The 18,190-nt window shown below is 43.4% G+C and overlaps 1 protein-coding gene across 2 annotated transcripts in view; it reads left to right on the forward strand.

The window, feature by feature from the left end:
• Positions 1–18,190, forward strand: part of PDZRN4 (PDZ domain containing ring finger 4) — a 347,368-nt gene that overhangs the window by 21,809 nt on the left and 307,369 nt on the right. Inside the window, exons 1-2 of one of the 2 annotated variants that reach the window (XM_077338567.1) lie at positions 13,655–14,367; positions 17,302–17,388. In XM_077338567.1, the coding sequence (XP_077194682.1) occupies positions 13,678–14,367; positions 17,302–17,388 (777 nt within the window). In that variant the 5' untranslated portion in view covers positions 13,655–13,677. Of the gene's footprint in view, positions 1–13,654; positions 14,368–17,301; positions 17,389–18,190 lie in introns of those variants that run through there. The other variant, XM_077338568.1, reaches the window with a different exon arrangement.

Below are 18,190 nucleotides of genomic sequence, written 5' to 3' on the forward strand. Positions count from 1 at the left end.
TTCATATTTTTCTGCAAACCTGGGACATTTTTTCAGTTTTGTAGAACCATCGGTCTTGCGCATTCATATCTCCAGTTATCGAATTTAAGAATCCTCAGATTTGCTATTCTAACATGAGAAAACTCATGTGGAGCTAACATTATGTTTAAACATGTCCTTGTACCCTAATATTCATGCGAGATAACATGACCTGGCCACACAACATGCTAAACTGAAGATTGTGACCCGTTGGAACTTTATGGGTACAAGTGTGTGTGCGGGGGAGGGGACTGATTTATTTAATTATTTCTATTTTTGGCAAAGTCAGCATAAATTTTAACATCAGGTTTCCTAGCCATGCCATGATTAAATTGTCAGTGCTAATCTTCATGGAAGATGAGCCTTCCGAGATTTCTGATGGGTTTCAAAAGCCTATAATCTACTGCTCTAATTGCATAAACCACATGAGGTGAGTGTATATGTTAAATTTGCTGAATGAATGCAGTGAGCTCCAGGCTTGAACTGATAGTCTGCACTGATGCACACCCTGTATTGGCTCATTTTTAATTACCAACAATCTCTTTTTTCAAGGTGCGTCTTTGTGTGGATGCTTAAATCTTTTTGTCAGATCAGCTTTTGGGAAACTGATAATTATTGACATTAATGGAGAAAGTTTGTTAGCTTGGTGTAGTGGTTAAGAGTGGTGGCTACTAATCTGGCAAGCCAGGTTTGATTCCCTGCTCCTCCACATGCAGCCAGCTGGGTGACCTTGGGCTCCTCATGGCCATGATAAAGCTGTTCTGACCAAGCAGTACTATCAGGGTTGTCAGCCTCACCTACCTCACAGGGTATCTGTTGTGGGGAGAGGAAAGGGAAGGCAATTGTAAGCCGTTTTGAGGCTACTTCTGGTAGAGAAAAGCAGCATATAAAAACCAATTCTTATAAAAAAAACTTTCAGTTTCAAGTGCCTTTTCAAACCCCGACATTTAGAAAACAATCTCAATGATACAGAAGAAAAAAACAGAATATTGTTCTTGAAATGGCCATGCAATAGATGATAATTTTTTAAGATAACATTGGTTGTGCTAGAAGCCACAAGGACCACCTTTTCAAGTAGCACTAACTATGGATATCATTTGCAGGGAATCACAGAACTGAGCAATGTGTCCTCATTTCACCTCTAAATGTTTATTTGGAAGGAACAGGTTTCACATGTATAAGCTTCATAACATAGTGAATTAGATTCTAGATTCTTGTCCTCCGTTTTATGAATGTACATAACTCTCCTTTCCCACAATTCTTTCTGTATAAAATGAGCCTCCTAACATGGTGCAGATTTTCAAAGCTACTGGCGTTGGTGGTGATGAGGGCATTACAGGATCAAAATGCAAAGGGCCCTGCTCACCTTGGAGAACTCTGGAGCCAAGTCATTCAGATGGTATTGATGTGAGAACAGAGAATCTTTTATATGTGGACCTGTGGTGCTTTTGGAAGATATGCGACACTTTGATAGTTTTATGTTTATAACATTATAAACTGGTAACATACAAATGGTTGGGATGGGACTACGGCTAGGAGGTAGAACATATGTTATTCATACAAAAGTTCCCAGGTTTAATTACCAGTTTTTCCATTTTCAGCTGCTGTGAAAAGCCTCATCCTCATGCCAGACAGGATAGGCAATGAGGCACCTGTGGCTTGACTTAGTATTAGGTATGTTCATATGTTAAAGGCACTTACCTAAATCCAGCCTAGAAATGAGAGCCAGTGTGCTACAGTGTTTACCTTGATGGACTATTTAGGGGGGGCAGACTTGAATCCCCACCCCCTGCCAAGGAAGAGCACTGGTGACTTTCAGCCGGTCCTGCTGGTTCATGAGGATAAAGCATAGGATGGGAGAATGATGTGCTATATGATTTTGGGTCCTCATTGATGAGGAAATCGGTATATAAATAAAGAAATAAATTAATAAAGTAAAAGGAAGAACTGTTCCTGTTTTACTAAGGAGGAACATTACTTTCTTCCTCTTAATTTGAACTGACATTGGTCATTACAGTAAAAGGGGAGGGAAGGAAGGAAGGAAGGAAGGAAGGAAGGAAGGAAGGAAGGAAGGAAGGAAGGAAGGAAGGAAGGAAGGAAGGAAGGAAGGAAGGAAGGAAGGAAGGAAGGAAGGAAGGAAAAACTGAGAAGGAATGGGCTACTAGTGAAAGGGAGTAGAACAAGGAGTGGGCAAAGTGGACTAGGCAGAAGCAGGACTCTCATTGTGTTGGAATGAAGGAATCTGTGGATGGCTGCCTATAATTCTCCCCCCCCCCAGATTTCTCAATCTAGCTGTTTGTGATGTCATGGAAGGTACTTTCCATATGCCTCATCCCCTGGGAGTGTCCACAATCATAATGTTGTTTTTACTATCCTCATAAACACAGACTACAGTAATAGTGTTGTGCGGGACAAGTGGCACCACCAACACCAGTGCATGGCTCATACTGTTTCCTGTTTCAATCACTCGCACATACCCTTTCAAATTTCCATTGCAAGGTATTTGTGATGACCTCCACTGAACCACCTTCAGATGCATCAGAGCAGGAACCAAATAGGCTGGAGAAAGAGGCAAGAATACTGTAGGGGTCAGATCAGGGGGCCTAGAGGAATCCTGGGATTGTGGCTCCCAAGGTCATGCCCCAAGAGTCAACGGTTCACTACTGGGAGTTCTGGAATCTTTGACTTTTAAGCCCATGGTTCAGGAGCCTGCCATTGATCTTTTTTTTCTGGAAAACAGAGTAGATACTGCAGGTCTGGTGACATCCATCCCTCAGGTAGTCCAGGGCCACCAGCCCCCCAGTTTCTACTTCTCCTCGGAAAGAGCAGTCAAGATGAGGTGGTGGGTTCTTAGGTAAGCAACCCAGCAGACATGCACTGCCAGACTTGCAGCCCAAGATCCAATTCTTAAGACAGGCTTTTGTGTCAGTGAACATAATCCCTTGCAGAATTCTAGTCCCAGTTAACTGAAAGCAAAATGAGTCCCAGGTTCTGCCTTCAGAACTGGTGGGGCTGATTATCTCTCAGTCTAGCCTTGAGCTAGGAGACTGTTGCTGGATCAACCAGTTTGCAATATTCCAAAAGTTGTGCTCTCCCTCCCAGCTTCAGGCTATGAAGGAAGACCCTTCTTGCTGGATTGCCTGGAGTTAGAACACAGTTTATGTAAATTATACCAGAACCAAAGTCCTCCTCCCCCCCCCACAATTATTTGCAATTTTGGTTGTTAAATATTCTGTACAAATTTGTCAAGTGCACAAATATTTTCCTGATGCTAAGGTCTTATCTTAACCTAAACTCATGACCAAACATCGACATTGCTCCTTATCTACTGAATATTAAAAATCCCAGTAATAGAGCAAGGTTGGAGGCTCCTCCTTCAATAGTGTTGTATGGGAAGTATTTTCATTAGCCTTCACACTCACGGTACTGTTTCTGTGCAGAATCTATAGAGACAACTTCCCATATTTTGCTTCACTGTGGCAGTAAGAAAGGAATTATGCCCGCCTGCTCTTGGCTTAAGCCCTTGAATAGCTATCGAAAATATGCAGAGGGTCACCTGTTAACATTGTTACTGGACGATGGGATAAAGTCAATCTCAAATGAAGTTGTAAAATTCTTTTTTCTACTAAAAATCTGTTTTCTAAGTAAAATAATGTTTTTGATGTATATCCTTTCATCTTGGCTATAGAAATAGTGGTCAGATCTGAAACAGAATAAGCCTACTGCAGTTTATTATATTTTGAACATAAATAAATTTAACATTTTACTGCTTGTACTAGGCAGATATTTGATTCTTATCCGCAGAAAGGAGAGATGGTCCCATTAAATGGGACTCAAGTTTACAATCAATGGTCAATTTTGAGATGCTAGAACAGGAAAATTACAGTGGTTTATTTATTTATTTATAATTATATTTGTATACCGCCACTCACAACTGCCTCGCAGCAGTTTACAGAAATCAATAAAAGAACAATAAAATTGCCTAACAATACCCCTTAAAACAAATCATCTAACAATATAAACAAGATGATGAACAATAAAAAAGATCAACCCTTTCCCTCCATTCAGCATGTGGGTCAATAACTCTATTTCACTGTGAGTGAGGATCCTAGTTAGTCTCCATTAGAGATCCTCAGATAGTGACACCAAGATGCCACCCTGGCCTCAACCATATGCCTTGCGGAAGAGCTCCATCTTGCATGCCCTGCGGAAAGCTGACAACTCCAACAGGGCCCTTAGCTCTTCCTGGAGCTCATTCCACCAGGTTGGTGCCAGGGCCAAAAAAGCCCTGGACGTCCCAGGGGCCAGAGAAAACCAGTAGATTCATAGCCAGAGTGAAGAGCCCTGCAGGGGGCATAAACAGATAAGTGGTCCCACAGATAGATAGGACCCAGGCTGCGTATAGCTTTAAAAGTTAAGACCAATACCATAAACTTGATCCAGAAACAGACTGGAAACCAATGCAGATGATGCAGCACTGGCTGAATATAGGCCCTCCAAGATGTTCCAGTGAAGACCCTTGCCGCTGCATTTTGTACCAGCTGTAATTTCCAGATCAAAGCCAAGGGCAGGCCCATGTAGAATGAGTTACAGAAGTCTAATCTGGAAGTGATCGTTGCATGGATCACTGTGGCCAGGTGTTCTGGGGGCAGGTAGGGCACTAGTAGCTGTGCTTAGTGTGGATGAAAAAAATGCCATTCGGGCTACTTTTGTGACCTGAACCTCCATAGAAAGGGAGGCATCAAAGGTCACACCCAAATTCCTGGCAGCTGAGGCTGGTGTTAATTGTATCCCATCCAGGCATGGGAAGCACACTTCCTGACCCCCCCCCTCCTTCTACCCAGCCACAGTACCTCTGTCTTGGAGGGGTTGAATTTCAGGCAACTCTGCTGAGCCATCCAGCCACTGCTTCCAAACAGCTGGAGAATGTATCTGGAGGGGGAGTATGTCCGAATGTCCATTAGGAACTAGAGTTGGGTGTCATCTGCATACTGATGACAACCTAGCCCATAGCCCCCGACCAGCTGGGCTAGAGGGCGCATATAGATGTTAAAAAGTGTGGGGGAGAGCATGGCACTCCACATGAAAGCCCAGTGAGGGCTGATAACTCCTCTCCCACTGCAACCCTCTGTGTCTGGTTCCAGAGAAAGGAGACCAGCCATTGTAGTGCAGTCCCCCTAATCCCAGCCCTGGCGAGGCAGTGGGCCAATATCTTGTGGTCAACCACGTCAAATGCTTCCAACTGATCTAAAAGCTTGAGAATGGCTGATCTGCTTCGGTCCAGCTGCTGCCAGGCAGCCAAATGAGTATCTTTCAAGCAAAGATAAGATGTGAAAAGTAATTTATAAAATAGGTTATGTTTATACCTATGTTGGTTAGCTCTGAGACTGCTAATCTGGTGAGTCCTATTTAAAAGACTAAAAACCAGAAGCATCAATATGTGAACTAATAAACAATTTTATCTGATACACTTGCAGATAAAAAATTGAGAAATAGAATTTGGATGGCTAAATTCTTAAACAAAATACAACATAAACATAATTTAGTTTTGTCATTGTGATTAGAGCATTAAAGAATGATTAGAACTAAGTCACTTGAAACTCAACCCCTTCAAGACAGAGTCCCACGTCACAGGATTAGCACATACAGCATTTTACCATCTTCACCCTACCTGCCCCCAGACTGTTTGGCCACAGTGATCCATGCAATGGTCACCACCAGATTGGATTTCTTCAGGCTCATCCTTGGCTCAGAAACTGCAGCTGGTGAAGAATGCAGCTGCTAGAGTCCTCACTGAAACACCTTGGAGGGCCCACATCCAGCAGGTGCTGAGGCAGCTACATTGGTTGCCAATTTTGGGTAATGCATTCCTATGGGGAATTGTGATTCAGTTTAGGAAAACCCTTTTTTCCCTTGGAAAATTGAACTGAATCACACATCCCAGTATTTAATCTCCTAGCATTACAATGGAAAATGTGCTATCTTTTACAAATCACAAGATAATTAGATTAATCTGCATTCGCTCACCCATACTTTCAGAGAATGATATTGTTTTTAGAGTGATGCTGTCCTGGTGTTGTTTTACAATTACTTGTATGGAAACGCAGCCATCAGTGGTAACACACAGCTATTACTTGTTGTATTTCAAGATAATTTGAGCTAGTATTTTAGTTCACTGTGGGAGTAGGATCAATCCTACATGGTCAAAGAGTTAGAATATGTCATTTTACAATCACAAACGACAGCCTGCTGAAACCATATTGTTTCTATTATTTAGAAATGTACTTTATCTACCATAAAATGTGAACATATAAACAGCACTGGACATATAATAAATTTAATGTGTTTTACAGCTGGCCATGCTATCGAACAGTTGTAATCCTAGTTCTTGGATTGTAGGGCCTAACAACATCTTAGGTTTTCATTGCGTCTTTCCCAGATCTTGGCAATCACATGTTCTGTGAGTTCCAGGCTCAACTGAAACTCAGTTTTCAGATGCATGGGGTTAATTTTGATAGGGACTATGGTTTGTGGGGAGAAAGGAATTGAGCCCTGCTCCCCACTGTTTCCCTAAACTAAAATGGTCCTGAGAAGTGCTGTTTGCCATTCTGAGAATACAGCTACTGAAGAGCTACACATCAATTGTCCCCTTTGGAGAAAATAGCATTCCCTGGGCTGTTTTGAGAAAATGGTGCTGAGGAAAAGGCTTTAAGACTGTTCTGCTTGCATGGTGTGGTCCTGATCCAAATTAGCCCGTGTGCGCCTGCAAACTGAGTTCCAAATATTTGCATTGCCTTTCTAATTCCCAGGATCCTGGAAGGATGCAAGGAAAATGTAGTAAGGCCCTCAATCTGTACTGTGTATGGATACCACAAACCTCATGAGAAAACATTGAACAGCTACAGTCATTCATGAGCCAAACACTGGTCTGTTTGCCTTGCTGCAGTCCAAGGCAAACAGTTACCAGACAGCTTTGAGGCTGCATGGTAGCTGCGGTGGTGGAGTTCCATTTCCTTTCCTTTTGGAGTCATGGATAGTTGAATCAGCAATTAAATAATGTGTGGGTGCATGTATGTGGGAGCCTGCCCCAAAATGGGTGGTAAAGTCAATAAATAATGAACATGGAAAATTCCTTTAATACAGGCAGAAGAATGATAAAATTATTTTACCTGTAGTCATCACTGTAAAAAACCCAAAGTATTATCTCTTTAATAACATCTATATGACAATTTCATCATTCTTCTCAACAACAATGACTTCTTTTTAGAATAATAATTAGAAGCCAGATTATTACCCAGTTGCTCAGTCCTACTTCTTGTCTGAGGAAATCAAAATGATTTACAATAATAATATTACATTAGTTGCTCTGATTAAGTCCTTACAACATACTATGCTCATTAATGAAGTATGTAACCTAATTGGGCTGTCAAGTAACATTCAAAAGAACAGGGAATCTAGACAGCTGCAGGATTACAAATACCTAGGACCTTTGCAGTAGCTCAAAAGGAAAGCAGCTTTACTTGTTAGACTAATGCAGTCTAGGACACTGCACTGTATTAACAGAAGAGATTATGGGACTGAATATAAAAGTGGACCATAGAATTTGTGCTGTGAAAGCCACGCTCAACCCCAACATTGTCATAAAGTTTCAGTTAGTGCAGTGTTCTGTTTGCATCTCTGGCTGGCTAAATAACTCTGGGTAGTTCAGAAATTGGTGTGAAAGCAACAGTCCTGTTCCTGAAGCATCTGGGACTAGGAAAAGGACTCAGGATTTAAACAGTGAACCGTCAGAGCCCAGATTTCCTCTGGGAGCTCATTCCATCAAGTGGGGGCCAGGACTGAAGATGAGGCCAGACATATTTCCTAGGCGCCAGGGGGTACCAACCCATTGGTATTTACAGAGCAAAGCACTCTACGGGGGGACATAGGAAGAAAGGTGGTCACTTAGGTACACTGGGCCCAGATCATAAATGGACTTAAAGGTAAAAACCAATACCTTAAACTTGATCTGGAATTCAATCAGAAGCCAGTGCAGTTGCCATAGGACAGGCCGAATATGGGTCCTCCAGTATGTTCCTGTAAGGACCCAGGCAGCTGCATTCTGGACCAGTTGCAATTTCCGGGTCAAGGATAAGGGTAGGCCCACATAGAGCAAGTTACAGAAATCTAGAGGTGACCATCACGTGGATCACTATGACTAAGTACTCCAGGGCCAGGTAGATTGCTAGTAGTTTGGCTTGGCAGAGTTGGAAAAATGCCAGCTCTACTACTCTCATGATCTGTGCCTCCATCATAAGGGAAGTGTCAAAGATGATCACACCTAGATTCCTGGCTTCTTAGACAGCTATAAGCTGACCATTGCCCAGGCAAGGTAGGCATGCTTCTTCACCTGGTTCTTTCCTATGTAGCTGCATGACTTTGGTGCCACAACCAAGAAAACCCTTTCTCAGGTTGTCTCAGATTGTGGGGGTAGGGGATAAAACTAGGGCCTGCAAAGATGCCTTGTGTTAACTGAAGTGGTTCATAGGGACCATATCACTCCAATCTTGTTCCATTTACACTGGATTCCAATTTTCATCCAGCCTGAATTCAATGTGCTGATATTAATCTTTAAAGCTTGAGAACAAGACTGAAGTGATATGGTCCCTATGAATCGTTCTAGTCAACTGGCTACAACAGTAGTATCCAGACAGTCTTCAAAGGCATCCCCATGTAGCACATTTTGCTAGATATAATGTAATCTAAATGTTACCAGGGTATGCATAAGAATGACCAAGGACATTTCAGTCCTATAACCAGGCCTAAAACCAGATTGAAATGAATCTAAACAATCCACCATTCAGGAATCCCTGATGTAGACCAGTCACCACTTGGAATATGGCCCATTACGTGGTTTACCAATTTATTTTTCTGTTGATATGATGATTTATGAATGATGATTAGCTTATTGACAGCTACAAAGATATTGTATATTACTGGGGGGGGAGCACAATTACACTTTTGTTATCTAAATAGTTTTACAGAATTCGGAAACTTGCCCTTATGTCAGAAAATACTTCTTATATCCTAGCCAAGAGAGTAAGTTTTAAAGATAATCATTTTCTTTCCCCCCAAAAAATCTCTATGATGCATAGATCTTGCGTAGTGAATAGATGACATTTTGGGAATGTCAAGTTACATGATCATGTCACTGATTGTGCTTTCATCATGGTCATGTAGAAATATATTTTGAAAGTCTTTTAAATATTATATGTAATATATGGATAAGAAAAAAAATAGTTACATACAAAGATCATCCTTCTACATTAATTCTTGTATTTAATAATTAAAATTCCCAGGATTTCCAATGTCCACAAGAGAGCTGTTTCTTGCTTCTAGTTTGTCTCATTACTTCCTTTCTTACTAATCTTAAACATTAAACTTATCTCACCAAAATGTATTGTTCTCCATCATGCATGCATTGTGTTTGAAATTCAGAATCATTAAGGCCAGGTTTTCATTATAAATGTTATATAGTACAATTAAATGTTATTTCAATAAATACTTATTCTCTCTTTCTCCCTTTTTGCAAGTCACAGCTGATTTATGGTGATCCCAAAATGTTTTATAGGTAACAAACAGAGGTGGCCTCTGCATAGCAACCCTGATAGTTTGGGCTATCCAGGTCATAATTCTTCTCTATATATTCTTGAAAATTGCTAGATTACTTAAACTGGATTAGGTAGCAACCCCTAATGGTCAACTGGCACAATTGCAGCTTCTACTCAGATAATGAGTAATACCCCAGCTATCATGTGGGAAGCAGCATCATGTGATGTTATAGCCCAGGGGTAGTCAAACTGCGACCCTCCAGATGTCCATGGACTACAATTCCCAGGAGCCCCCTGCCAATGAACGCTGGGAATTGTAGTCCATGGACATCTGGAGGGCCGCAGTTTGACTACCCATAGCCTTTTCCACAGTTCTCCTTCCCCAGTACCTGATTATCTTCCACATGATGCCAGTTCTTTCACATGATTTCTATATTTCTCTATCAGCCGCCATAGTGACAGTAGGAACTACTGGGGCATGTATAAGAGTATATTCCACCCAACAACTACCAGCAACATCTTATTCCAAAATTCCAGGAAGAATTCCAACAGTAAACAAGAGCTTGATCTTCCAGTTGTAATTTAACACTACTAAAGAATGCTTTTAGTAAAGACATTCTTTGTTCTGCAGATGTAACTTGCCGGATGCTCCTTGTTTGCTGGTAAGATCTTCATGATGCCCTGAGGGCAGCTAACTAGACTAGAAGATCAACAGATGTTTCCCATACTTACAATAAGACACTGGGATACTTACAGAAATGTTGTCTGCTGAAATTATATTGCCAGTGTGGCATAGCCTGGCAAACAACTTGGTTTTATGGTAATGTATACTTGGTTGAATGGTTGCTTTACCAGTATCTGTGTCCTTGCTGGAAAAGGGACTCTAATATGGGACACAAACATAACAATGATATCAATATATTTGACATCGTGGACCACGAGTTATTGGTACCTTTTCCCTGCAATATTTAAGAGTGGAAATAACCCTCAATATTGGAAGAATTGGATTGAGAAAGCATAAGAAAGCACTCGCTCTGTGGTAGAGAAGCCCTGATTGGCCAGCTGACTCCATGGTAGAGAAGTCCTGATTGGCCAGCTGACTCCATGGTAGAGAAGTCCTGATTGGCCAGCTGACTCCATGGTAGAGAAGCCCTAATTGGCCAAGGCTGCCCAGGCTGTTAGCTTTTCTTAAAGAGAAAGCCCTAATTTTCTCTCTGCAAAAGCTGCAGCAGCCCTTACTTCTGTGGGTAGAGATTTGCCTCATGGTTTTTTTCTCCCTCCTCTGTTGTCTTCAATTCTCCCCCACCCCCATTCAAGAAAAGAAAAGAAAGAAAGAGGCATGGCTCCCCCCTCCCCTTCTGAGCCTCCCTAACCATGTGCAGAACAAGGTTTTTTTCTGTTTCAATGGGGAACATTTGTGGAAGGGGGGGAAGAGGAAGACTGAGTTGAAATTGATCTGAATTCAGCAGGATCTACACCGGAAAAAAACAAAGTAAGTGCAGAATCAGCCCTGGAGTGGATATAACCCTCAATATTTGAAGAATTGGATTGAGAAAGCATGAGAAAGCATGCAGAGATCTGCGTGTTCCAAATTTGCTGCTGAGCTCCTGGTAGAGAAGCACTGATTGGCCAGGGCATCAGTTTCTGGTTTTCAGGCTTAAAGGGGAAGCCCTAACTTGCCTTAAAGGGGAAGCCCTAACTTTTCCCAGCAGAAGCTCCAGAAGCCTAAACTCTCAGTAGAGATTTGCCTCTTGGTTTCTTTCTCCCTCCTCTGCTGTCTCCCATCCTCTCCCCGCCCCCTTCAAGAAAAGAAAGAAAGAGGCTCCTCCTGTGCTTGGCTCCCCCTCCCTTTCTGAGCTTCCCTAACCATGTGCAGAACACTTTTCTGTTTCAATGTGGGGGGGGGGAGAGGAAGACCAGAGTTCAAATCCATCTGGATTCAGCAGGATCCACAATGGAATAAACTAAGTAGTCCCAATTTGGATTGCGAATGCAACAGCCTTCCCGTATGCTGTATTCATATCTCAAAACAGCCCCAGGGAGTCACTATTTGCTTTGGTAGAGAAACTATAATGATGGTGATGTTTCTCCACTGGAGCAAATTTAGTGGTGCCAAGACTCAAGCCAGTCTAAACATACTGCCCTCTTCCAGGAATATAATTGGTGAAGTAAAATTGTTTTTGTATGTTACCAGAAAAAAGATCTCCTATATTGGTCAATGCTTTAGGCTGATCCTGCGTTGAGCAGGGGGTTGGACTAGATGGCCTGTATGGCCCCTTTCAACTCTATGATTCTGTGTAAACCAAATTCTGGCACTCTAAATACATTCTGAGCCCAAACTGTGGTAAACTGAGTGTCCTTACTATGGTTTGCCTCATGTATCACACTGAACAAGAGTGCCAAAACACATGTAAAAATCCACCCAGTCTTACCTGAATCTGGAAATCACATGGGAAGGCTCTGCTCCATGTGAAGTGGATAGCTACTGCAGCTACTGCTTGGATAACCTGTGGATAGCTACCACCACCACAGCTGTTTCTGGTATAGCTCCTTAGTTCCAGAATGACCCCTGTCCTGCATTTTTCTGGAAATGATTTCCATTAGACAGCAAACTTACAAATGCTTTCACTGTAAAGTGTTTTGGATGTATGAGGTTAGTACTGCTTTCAAAACGGTATTTATATTGTACTTTAATTAGATCTTTGTTCAAAAATGTTTGTCAGGCAGCTTGGATTTCAATTTACTGGAAAGATGGGGTACAGAAAATCTCTTAACTAAACACAACAACATCAATACTAGAGCCAGAGGAAAAAATGATAACTGCATCATGTTTTTAGTTTTAGTTTCATGCTGTAACCTTAAATAACCTAGTGTGTTTTTAGGACATTACCTTCCAAATAATTGTGCATACATTTGGGATTTAAAGACCAACCCACCCCATTAATGAGAGGCTTGTGTGGGGCAGGGCCGCAGAGAGAGAGCAGCGGGCCAAGTGAGGTGGGAATCTCTGCTTTTCCTGCAGAGGGACCAGCCCTTCCCTTCCTTTTCTTATCCACATGTGCTGCTTACATCAGCTCCCAGACTGATCTTTCAGCAAATGTTTTCCTGTTTCTTGATTTGTGGATGAAAAACATTTGTGGAAATTATAGATTAGGCAGGCAGAAAGAACTCTTGTCCAACATCTCAAATGAGCAAGAAAAATAAGCGAAATCAAACAGTGTCCAAACCAAAACCACGGAAACAATGACATACTGATTAAGTTGCAAAAACAATGATGGTCTCAATTATGGTGAAAAATCCTGGCAACTTTTCCCTCCCAGAGGGAAAGGATCAGATTGTTCTAAGAGATCAGTGAAGGGAAAGCACTCTGCACATCCTCGCTGGCCCTGCTCTCATCCCAGTCACAAGCACAGTGTAATATGATGTATTAACAAATGTATTTGTTAAGTCAACAGATAAAAATAAACCAAACTATCCTGAGTGGAGGAGGGGAGGAACCCCAGCAGTATATTTCTTCTTCTATTGAGTAGTAATAAAATATTCAGTGACATTCTGTCTGGCATGTACCAAGAGCCATCTCTGGTCCAAATTTAGCCTTGCAGGGAGATTAAGAATAGCATCCTAGGCACTCCGATTTGCAGGTAAAGGCAATTGCTGTTTTGCCTTTGCTCTCCCATCGGTGGGCTTTTCTGGGGGGGGGGAGGGAGGGCAGCTCTCTCTCCCGCTGTTCCCCGCCCCCATTGCAACCTGGGGCGTCGGGCTGCCATCCCGGTTCAGCGCAGAGGGAGCCAGCCCCTTTCCCCTCCCAGCGGCAGCCCTAAAAGGGCGGAGGTGTTGACAGTGCGGGAAGACAAGCGCTAGTGGACGGCGGCGCCGATCTCAGGGAACGCGGCAGCATCCGCTGGGCTGGCGAGCCGCAGAAAACCCCAAAGCCAAGCCACTGCGAGCGGCGGGTTCCCCTTCCCTCCTCCCTTTGTGGGCCGACTTCGTGCCCGCCTCCTCCTCGGGGCAAGCGGCCGCAGGAGAAAAGTTCAGGGGGCCGCCTCAAAGTCGCCCGTCCGCCCCCGCCATGGGTCTGGCCACGGAGCGCTTTGCGGAGCCGGTGGATGCCGAGCTGAGGTGCCAGCTGTGCGGCCAAGTGCTGGACGAGCCTCTCTCTGCTCCGTGCGGCCACGTCTTCTGCGCCAGCTGCCTGCTGCCCTGGGCGGCGCGGCAGCGGCGCTGCCCCCTGCGCTGCCAGCCTATCTGCGTGCAGGAATTGCACCGGGTCCTGCCGCTGAGGAACCTCGTGCAGCGGCTGCCGGTCAAGTGCGACTACCGCGCGCGGGGCTGCCAAAGGCACGTGCTCCTCGGCCAGCTGGCGGCCCACGTCGAGCACTGCGCCTTCGGCCCGGCCAGGTGCCGACACCGCCCGGGGCAGGACTGCGCCGAGGGGCTCGACCGGGAGCTGCGCACGCGCGACAGCGGCGTCCCGGAGGGCTGCGGGAGGACAGTGGTGCGAAGAAAGCGGCAGCCTGGCGGCGGTGAGGCAAACGACGCGGGGGACCCAGCCAGTTCCTGCTGCCCGCGTGCGCTGAGCTCCCGCCGAAGCCTCCCGGCCAGCCAGGGACAGGAGCTCAAGAGGCGGGAGAAGACGCTGCTGGCGGCACTGCAGAACGAGGTGCAGCTGACGGCGCTCGCGTTCCAGCACACGTTGAGCCAGTACCTGAGCCACCTTGGAACCGTTCCCAGGGACCGGGGGAGCGGGCCGCTCAGCAAGGTGAGCACCAGACCTGGCGGAGTGCTATTCTTCTCCCCGCCCCTTGCTGCACTTTGAGGCAGCGTCTCCCCTGCCCCCCCCCCCCATTGCCATTACCTAATCCAAACATTCCGGGTTAGTTAGAAGGGTGCTCAGAAAGTATTGAGTATCAGGAAGCCTTGAGTATCAAGACTTTAATTTTAGAAGGTAAAACTATTGTCATGGAATTTGCCCCCTTAGTCTCGGGTTTGTGGAAGTTGGAGGTGGCTGGTGATCATTCTGCGTATACTCACCTGTTGTCTTTGGTGGTATTTCATATTTCTAAGAAAAGGCAGTGATTACAGCTACTGGAGGCTCTTTTCTTAAGCACTATCTGCAACATTGTTTCTGGGTGTTTTAGAATCTATAGGTTCATGGAGTTGGAAGGATCATCCAGGGTCATCCACTCCAAACCCCTGCACAATGCAGGAAACTCACAACTATAGGCTTGCCTACAGTGACACCAATTTCATGCCAAGATGATACCCCCCCCCAAAAAAAAAAACAAAAAAAAAACTAGAATCCCTGGTCACTGTGGTCTGGAGAAAATTTGCCTCCTGACCCCAAAGTGGCGATCAGCATTTTCCTGGACATGCAAGAAAGGGGCACAAGAGCCAAGCACTGACAAAACCTTTACAGCCCACCCATTCACAATCTTCCTAAGTTTATAGAATCAGCATTTCTGTCAGATAGCTATCTAGCTTCTGCTTTAAAAAGTCCAAAGGAGGAGAACTCATCAATTCTTGAGGAAGCCTGTTCTACTGAGAAACTGCTCTGACTGTCAGGAACTTCTTCTGGATGTTTAGCCAAAAATTCTTTTAAAATAATTTCAATACATTGGTTGTGGTCCTACCCTCTCAGGCCACAGAAAACAACTCTGCTCCATCTTCTATATGACAGCCCCTCTAGTATTTGAAGATGGTTATCATATCACGTCTTAGTTGTCTTCTCTGCAGGCTAAACTGTCCAAGCTCCCTCAGCCTTTCCTCATACAGCTTGGATTCCGAGTCCCTCACCATCTGTATTGCCCTCCTCTGGACATGCTCCTGTTTGTCTACATCTTTCTTCAGCTGTGGTTCTCCAAACTGAACACAGTACACTAAGTGAGGTCTAGACTTCATTCATAATATTCTAGAAAGAGGTTGTTGTTGTGTGTGTTGAGGCCAGGTATAATACTATGGTACTACATGAGACATCTAGGATTATTACTATGTTGGAGGAAGGCTGCTGTAAGTGTTACCAGTCATTTCAGAGAAAAATTATTGAATCATCTGGTTGTAGTCTACAGGACTACAAACTGCCTTGAGCCTTTTGGAATGGCAATGTAAAATGGAAGGAAGGAAGAATTCCTACCACATATCCTTGAGTTATTTATGAAGTCTTTGGTTCCTTCAAAGAGCTCAGAGTGGTGCTGTCATTCTCCCCTTCTCCGTGTCATTTTCACAACAACCCAGTAAGTTAGGTTAGGCTGTGTGAGATGTGACCCAGCAATATATTTAAACAAGCTTCTATTGTGGAACTGAGATCTGAACTTGGGTCTCCCAGATCCTAGTCCAACCTGGCCCTCAGAGGAAAACTGACTAAGTGTGGGAATTGTCATTGGGACAGGGGTAGGAGGAACTTTCTCTTTGACTTCCCTCAGGTATTTGATACTGCGAAAGACAAAATGGAGACTATGTATGTAGCCCCATAATTGTCTAAGAATCACAGGAAACGTAATTACTGTACTGAGTTACAGCATATCCAACAGAAGAAAGGCATACATTTGAGCAACTTGTTTACTGTACTTTGTTGGAATAGGCACCTGTCTTTTATGTAACCTATGGATCTATGGATGCTTGATGATGTGTATTAAATGTACTATATTTGCAGTGGGAGCCTCTTGTGGTGCAGAGTGGTAAGCGACAGAAATGCTGTCTGAAGCTGTCTGTCCATGAGGTTGGGAGTTCAATCCCAGCAGCTGGCTCAAGGTTCATTCAGCCTTCCATCCTTCCGAGGTCGGTAAAATGAGTACCCAGCTTGCTGGGGGGTAAACGGTAATGACTGGGGAAGGTACTGGCAAACTACCCCGTATTGAGTCTGCCATGAAAACGCTGGAGGGCATCACCCCAAGGGTCAGACATGACTCGGTGCTTGCACAGAGGATACCTTTACCTTTACCTTTTTATTTGCAGTGGTGCTTGTAAACTAACAAACAAAAATGAATGCAGGTATGTATAAATCATATAAAGCAGTGGAATGTCTCATTGGGACACAAATTAGTTTGATCACAATATGGCTACCCTAAATGTGTTTTGTAAGGCTGCCAGTTCCAGACAGACAGAGCCTTACTGCAAATAATTTCTATTTGAAGTGCAGGCATTGTTCAAAACATATATATCTTTCCTTCATTAGAATGCTGTTACAGAGACTGAGAGGTGACTGTTGAGTACATTAAAATATAGTTTATTATAGTGTTCTAATATTCTTTCTGTTTTACACAAATGTAAGTTGCACGTTGTTCAGTGTGGTTTAAACATAGATAATAAGAAAGATCAGCTATACACTTTGTGTGTTATGTCCAGTCTGATAGCACGGTTTCTAAATGGAACTCTTTGATGGTGAACTGGTTTAACATGGGTTCGATGGATCTGTTCGCACAACAACCTCCTGCACTGCAGTGTTTTGAGGCACCATCTTTACAGCTAACTCTATGTTTATAATGAATTTAATGAACTCGCTCTTACCTATTGTATTTGTTTTTACTTCATTTTAATGCCAACAAAAGCTTTTGTATTGTATTGTAACATGGGTTTGCTCTGCATTCTTGCTTTAGTATCCATTATCTTAATTTGAATGACTATAGTAGCTTTTTGTCATATACTCTTGTTACTATGATTTTTAAAAATTAATAGTGTGTTGTGTTTTTCCCCCTAGAGAGAACAGTCTAAGATCTTAACCATAATGCTACATAGAGAAAATGATACTCTTGGATTTAACATAACTGGAGGACGGCATAGTCAGGTAACAAGCAATGTCAATGCAATGCCCTTTTTAAAAAGCTCTTTCTTGCTTCTAGTACTTCAGACTTTAAAAAAGAATTGTGCTGGTCGCTGTATTAGCAACTTCTAATATATATACAACTGACCAGAGTGAGATAGCTTGTCATGAGGCCCAAGTGCCTGAAGCTACACTTTTGACAGGCTACACTTTGCCCTCTGAAAATATCAAATGGTTTAGCATCTCACCTATAGTGGGGGTAGTATTTGATGTCTTTTTTTCTAACCCTGCATTTGAATGTTTGGATTTGGGGGGAAAAAAGTAGGGCATAACTGAAATTTGTACAGATGAACTGTCATGTTGTATTGTCCTTGGCTGACCTTCAAGGTCCTATCCCATGACTGTCAGAGAAAAGCATGGATGATTGGTGATCTTCCTCTTTTCCCTCCCCATTTAGAATCTGGAGTTGTGTGGAGTAATAGCTATGCTGGTTGGGAAGCTGCAATGAAGACAGCAAAGATGAAGAAATCACTTCCTTTGTCTCATGTGTGAGTGAAGCTCTGTTAATGGTAGACGAAGGAGGGTTTGCCTTCATGAAGCCTCCAGACCAACATGGCTATTATTTCATGTGGATCCTGCAAGCCCAGAAAATAACTTTCCTTGGATCAAAAAGGACTGCTGAGTGAGAAGGGAAATCCAAGCGGAACCACAATCCTTGTACTGGATCCAGCCTAAGCTTACAGCCACTTATGAATAAACTGTTATAATCACACAATATGAAATGCTCAACTAGATGTTATTTTCAAGGTGAATAAAGTAATGGAGA

This window comes from Paroedura picta, chromosome 5 (assembly GCF_049243985.1).
Source record: "Paroedura picta isolate Pp20150507F chromosome 5, Ppicta_v3.0, whole genome shotgun sequence".
Lineage (NCBI taxonomy): Eukaryota > Metazoa > Chordata > Lepidosauria > Squamata > Gekkonidae > Paroedura > Paroedura picta.